At 48.7% G+C, this 6,000-nt stretch overlaps 1 protein-coding gene across 9 annotated transcripts in view; it reads right to left on the bottom strand.

Annotated features, from left to right (window-relative positions):
* Positions 1 to 548: 548 nt before the first annotated feature.
* DYSF (dysferlin) overlaps positions 549 to 6,000 on the bottom strand; it is a 105,773-nt gene continuing 100,321 nt past the window's right edge. For all 9 annotated transcript variants that reach the window (XM_075041224.1, XM_075041655.1, XM_075041491.1 and 6 more), the window contains one exon: positions 549 to 3,634. In XM_075041224.1, the coding sequence (XP_074897325.1) occupies positions 3,596 to 3,634 (39 nt within the window). In that variant the 3' untranslated portion in view covers positions 549 to 3,595. The remainder of the gene's footprint in view (positions 3,635 to 6,000) is intronic.

Raw genomic sequence — 6,000 nt, 5'->3', positions numbered from 1 at the left:
TGGAGGTTGGCTCCCCAAAGCCACAGGGCACAAAGCTTCCCGTGGCTCCTTCACCCACCCCACTCCCACGCCTGTGCCTCCTCCTGGCTTACGGGATGCTCCAGCTCACAGATTAGTCTTGAGAGCCGGCACACACCGACTCCCAGCTCGTGGGACGAGGTGTGTGACCTCCACATAAATCCTGCATGGTGTCACGGCTCAGGGGACCGCTCACAAGAGCACCGGGGAGCATGCACGAATCACAGCTGGGTCACTTCACTGTCCTGCAATGCAGCGTCTCAGGCACCAAATGCAACTGGCAGAGGCACGAGCGGCTGCATTACCTGTGAGTATTGCAGCCCCAGTCCCACATCTGTCCGCCCTTCTCCACATTTTCTGTTCTCTCCTCCTGCTTCTGCTCCCTTGCAACAGCAGCAGAGGTGAGAAAAGAGGAGCACAGCAACTGCCATTTCCCCGTCCTGTTCCTTCCAGCTGTATTTTTGCATTCCCACACCAAAGGCAGAAGGTGCTGTAATTCCACCAACACAATAAAACAAACCAGGAAGAAGAACATTTCAGAGCATTTCATTTGTAACCACAGTGCATTTTGCATTATTGTATGTAAGGCATAGACAGGTGGTAACATACATCTTCCAGCCATTTCAAACTCCTGAATAACAGGGAGCCACAGGGAATACTTTATATAGGTCCTGCCTCCCGGCTGGCTTTGGTGGAGAGCCATAACCGAGCTACAGAGGGCCCACAGTCAGGCAAACGGGTGGATGTGGCTGTTCAAGCAGCAATGCAAATGGGATTGAGTTGGTGTTTTCAGATGCTCAGACCTGCTTTTACCCACCCACGGAGTCCCACGGAGCCTTCTTGGCATGAAAATTCACCCTGCAGCCTGGACTGGGAGCCCAGAGGACTGCGTGTGGGGATGTAACCTTTTCCTTAGGCAGCTGGATGCCCTGGGTCCTGCTCTCCCATCACTGGTTTGTCAGGGAAGAGCTGCTGGGGAATAAAATGTGGTTTTTCACTGGGAGAGTTTCTGGAGAGGTAACACACGAATGTGTTTTGGTAGGGTTGCTTGCCTCTGCTGGGATAGACAGTGGTTGTTGTGATAGGATGGGTCATGAGCATGCAGATACAAGCAGCGTTTAGCATTCAAGCATGGGTCACTCATCATTTTGGGGCTCTCGGCACCACGATCTTGTTTCTGAAATAGGTAGGAGTCACAGAGCAATAATGCCAAGATGAGAAATTTCACAGTCTCTGCAAACCTAAGCAGGGAAGTGAAATCAGGGGCCTGATTTCCCACTGCGGATAGGAGAGCAAGGCATGCCAGCACTCGGCAAGACAGGCAGACACCTCTGTCGGCAGAGCTAGGTCATGGTGGAAGAGGTGCAAGGACCAACCACACCAACATTTTCATAAAATATAAACCCCTAAACTCATTAAGGTGCAAACACAAGCAACTTTTGTCATCAGCTCATCAGATCCTCAGGGAGAAAGCATTATGGAAAATTTGAGCAAGACCTGGTAGTTTGATAGTGGCTAATAAATGGTGGTGTGGATGCAAATGAGGTTGGGAGGCTTCTAGGGAAAAACTGAACAAATGCAAAAAAAAAAAGCATTTAACTCTGCCGGTAAAATGAAACACCCAGCCCAGGGCGTGCAAGCCCAGAGCCGACTTCACCGCTCAAGCTTTTGGGAAAGGGATGCTGGATCAGCCAAACCTCAGCAGCAAGGACAGGTTTTTATAGCTGCATGTTCTCCATGTCAAAGACACCCTCTTCACACATGGCAGTGAGCTGCCCTGGGCAATCTGGGTGCTGTTACAGTACTGAATAACAAGGGATTTAATGCTCAACACATTACATCCCAATCCAGCAAAGCAATTAGGCGTGTGCTTTTTTTCCCTGCCTTCTGCTAAGCACAGGCTTAAGTGCCTTGCTGGAGCAGGGCAGGAGCTTACACTAGCACAGTTTGTCCTGAAAAACTCCGATCCCCCAGGATCACTTTTCACTGCTACTTGCTCTCACATGTCATGCTGAGTAGTAACAGTGCCAGGGGACAAATGAAACTGAGGAAGACGTGTCTCACCCTGCTGAAGGGCAGTGGGGAAAGAGCGGTTCATCGTCAGAGGGACCATAGCAAAAGCCATGCGGTGCCGGAGCAGCAGGACAGCTGTCTCTCAAAGGGACATTTGCTTTCATGCCTGATGCCCCTGTTCTGGGAGACGGTTCCTTGCAGGATGAATGGATGCAGGATGAAAATTTGAGGCTAATGCTGTTTTGATTAGCATCCCCTCATGACATGAGCCAGCACTACAAAACACTGGAAATCCCCTTAGACCATACCACTCCGTCTGACTGCAGCAGCAGAGAGACAGACGGACAGGAGGAGGGAAGAGAAAACAGCAGAAATGTCCCAACATTGCCATCCCAGCCCTGTCACAGCTGCCGTTTTCTCTGCGGGAGGCTGAGCAAGACCTGCAGGATATGTCTCATCACAATTTGTTTGCAAAGCAGAAAGCAAACAAGCCTGCTTCCAAAGGTGCAGGTTATCTGCCTCATTAGCGCCCAGCAGCAGTGAGTTTTGCGGCTTACATTGCAGTCTGGTTTGTACTGTTTTGCTTAAGCATTTTTGGGAGCATGGGAGAAAAAAGACTACTACATTCACTGAACTGTGGCTGCAGGGGTTGCGTGTAGCAGGAGAGGAGAAAAGCAAAGTCCACGCGCGCTGCTTTGCTCCTGGGATTGCTCTCAGGATAGGGCTCAGCCCAACTCTGCTTTCTGCCACTACAGCACTGGTTTTGAAGGGAGGCGTGTGGGACTGTAGAGGTGAAAGTGCAGCTCAGAGGGGAAACCGAGCTCCAAAAAACACGAGCCAGACTGCACAGTCCTTCATGAGCGCAAAATTCAATAGGAGTTTTGAGTTAGAAATTACCACCAACTCCTGCCCAGTTTTTGCATCTCGGCCTTTTCCCTGGGTCCTGTATCTTGTGGGTTTTGCTCTCTTTGGAAAGACAACGTATCAGCCCAGGGTATCAGGCTGTGCAGCATGTTTCGTCCTCAGTAGACTTTATACATAAGAAACCAGGTAATACACATTGCACGGCGAAGGAAAACGGAGGCTTGTTCAGAGTGCAAAGAAAAGTGTGCTCAGAACCTGAGAGATTTTGGCTTGCACATGCTGCCTATGCCAGCAGCCTGCAACTCCTCTGCTAATGTCTGCAGCATCTTTGTACACTCACAGACTATATATGAAAAGGTCCTTTTCTCCCCCACCCTTTTCAGTTTTGCACTGGTATTCAAGCTTTACAAATCAGAGCAGCTTAACAAAAGGGAAAAAAAAAGACAGACAAAGAAGTAAAATAAGGAATATTTCAGAGTAGGTATTTGTTTACATGCTGCTTCCAAGGCGAGTGCTGTAGGTGGGATTCTGCATACTGCATCAGGGTAAGTTGTATCTTCATTTTAGCAGCAGCCTAGGGCCTGAGCGAGGCTGTTCATTCTCCATCTCCGTCTGCAGATGTGATCCAGTGCAGAGCCACAACTTTTTTCCAAAATCCCCAGGCAGGCACCGGACCTTTCAGGCGTTTTCCAGCACAGCTTCAGTTGAAAGGTTTCACCAGTTTCATAGCAGCATAGTTCTAGAGGGATGGAAAAACAAGGAGAGAAAAAAAGCTGATTTGAAGCAGGTACAGCAGGGTGGCGTGTGGAGGTTAAAGGATTTGGGGGGGGCATAGCACAGAACTGCAGATGGGGCTGCATTCAGGACAGGCATGATGGCCAAGCTCCAAGCCCCGGTCTGCAGAGGCAGGCAAGCAAAAAGTGCATTCCCACTAGCAAGGACAGTAGAAGCCCAAGATACACAAGAAAACAAGTCTTGCCTTCTTCCAGTAGAGGCTACTGGTCACAAGCACCAAGCAGTGAGCGCCAGGAGTCACTCCTGGACTTTGATTGCTCCTTCCACCAGGTGTGATGATAAATTTCCACCTCTTCATACCCTCGTAAGAAATTTGGCACCTCCCCACCAGCACCATCCCCGTGCCCACAGGCTTTTCTTGCAGGTGAGGAGACACGTCCAGCTCTTTGCTGAGCTGCTGCAGCCTCCCCCTCCCCTCTGGCTCCCGGTGCCCCTTCCCCTCCCTCTCTCGTCGTGCTGCTCCCCCACAAACCCGGAGGCTGCACTGAGTACCCGTGCCCTGACCTCGCATCCTTATGGCTCCTTCTGCCCACGATCCCCCCCAAAACCGGTGACCTCCTCTGCTCTGCCTGTTGGGTTGGACCCTTTGGAAAGGGGCCCCAGCCCTGGCCCCCGAGCATCCACCAAGCTGGGCCATGATGTTTTCTGGAGAGCTCTGCTTTCCACGGGCCAAAACCTGCGCCCAGGATCACACCAGCCATCACCTGGTCTGAACAGCACCAGGACAGGACTCGAGCCCTGCCCCGTCCTGATTTAGTCTCTTACTGCAAACCCAGCCTGCAGGTCCATGGACTACCTCCAAAAAAATCTGCCAAAGGCAATCAAGAAAGGCAAACCTATTGCTGATTTTTTTTTTTCTCTGCCTTTTCCACATCCCTTAACAGCTCAGCCATCTGTCTCAGCGTCAGCATTTGGTGTGGGTTTTGTTCCCGGGAGCAGACACCCCAGGGAAGACCTTCCTGTGCCTGTTTTCTGGGATCTCTACTGTCCCTGTTATTGCACGGTGAACTATGGGGCTGCCATGGAAAATGAGGCGTCACAGTATTTTAGCTTATTATACGTGCAATTCCCTCTTTGAAAGAAGATGACAGCACTGTGAAAAAGAATAAGCTGTGTAAATGCTGCTTATCAAGACCACAATGAAAATACAGACGGAGATGCATGCTTAGGTCATTTGGAGAGAGCTATATTTAATGTAGCTCTGATTCAAACCCCCACGACCACATACTAGCCAGTTTGGAAGTCCCTCCCAAGCATATTGAATTTAATTGGTACAGGATGTTCTATCGCTCTGTCACTTGAAAAAAACAACTTTGGAACAAAGCATAGTGCTAGTTACCAGTAAGATCTTTGGAGGAACGGTGGAAAAAAAGAAAAAAAAAAACAAAACACAACAAAAGTAAAGTCTGACCAAAGGCATCTTGATAAATTACAACGTGTAGCAAATTATAAGGCAGTTTGCCAACTGAGGATTTCTAATAATGCCATAAATCAAGCAAGCAAAGTTAGGGCAGTTTACCAGAAGTCATTAGAAAAGCCTCCAGTGACATATAACCTTCGAATTAATTACCAATCCATTTGTCTTTCAGAGTCTATCCTCCAAAATACTCCTTTTTTTTTTATGATTTGACTGGTTGCATTCTGGAGGGTAGCAAGTTTTCTGTCCAGCTATGAATTTGTATTAACAAAGTGTTGAAAGCCAAGCAGGATTATCAATCAGCACAGAACGCGAGCTGTAATTAGAATTAATGGCAATGGAAGCAACGCTGGGCTTGCAGAACACAAACAGAGCTTTAAAAGGTAGTAAACATTTTCATGGTGCTGCAAAGCAGAGCTGACTCCAGCTGGAAGCAGCGTTACATTTTTCTATGGTGGTAGCCACTAAAATCTTCACAATAATCACTGCTTCAGGGAGATAACTTCACCGCCGTACTCCCTATGCGTTATGGATGCAGAAACCCAGGCTGAGCTTTTATAACCTTTTCTTCTGACCTTGGGTCTAGCCCAAGACTTTCATTCAACCGTTCCCATAGCAGAAGGCAGAGCTCTTATCAGCTATGGCAATGTCAGATGAAAAGTCCATCAAAGTCACTGGACCTTTCCAAAAAGCCCCACAGCGTGCCATAAATGAGCACCGCTGGACAGGAGCATAGGGTGGAACCAGAGCATATCTTGTAGAAAGACATTCAGTCTCGATACATGGACGCCTCGAGCAATGACGAATTTACCACAGCCTCTGGCAAATTGTTCCAATGGTTAATTACCCTTCGTCTCAAAAATTAGCATCCTATTTCCACTGGAATAGTTCCT

The sequence above is a fragment of the Buteo buteo genome, chromosome 1 (genome assembly GCF_964188355.1).
Source record: "Buteo buteo chromosome 1, bButBut1.hap1.1, whole genome shotgun sequence".
Classification (NCBI taxonomy): Eukaryota; Metazoa; Chordata; class Aves; order Accipitriformes; family Accipitridae; genus Buteo; species Buteo buteo.
Note: the sequence above shows the minus strand (reverse complement) of the source record. Positions and strands in the feature narration are given on the sequence as shown.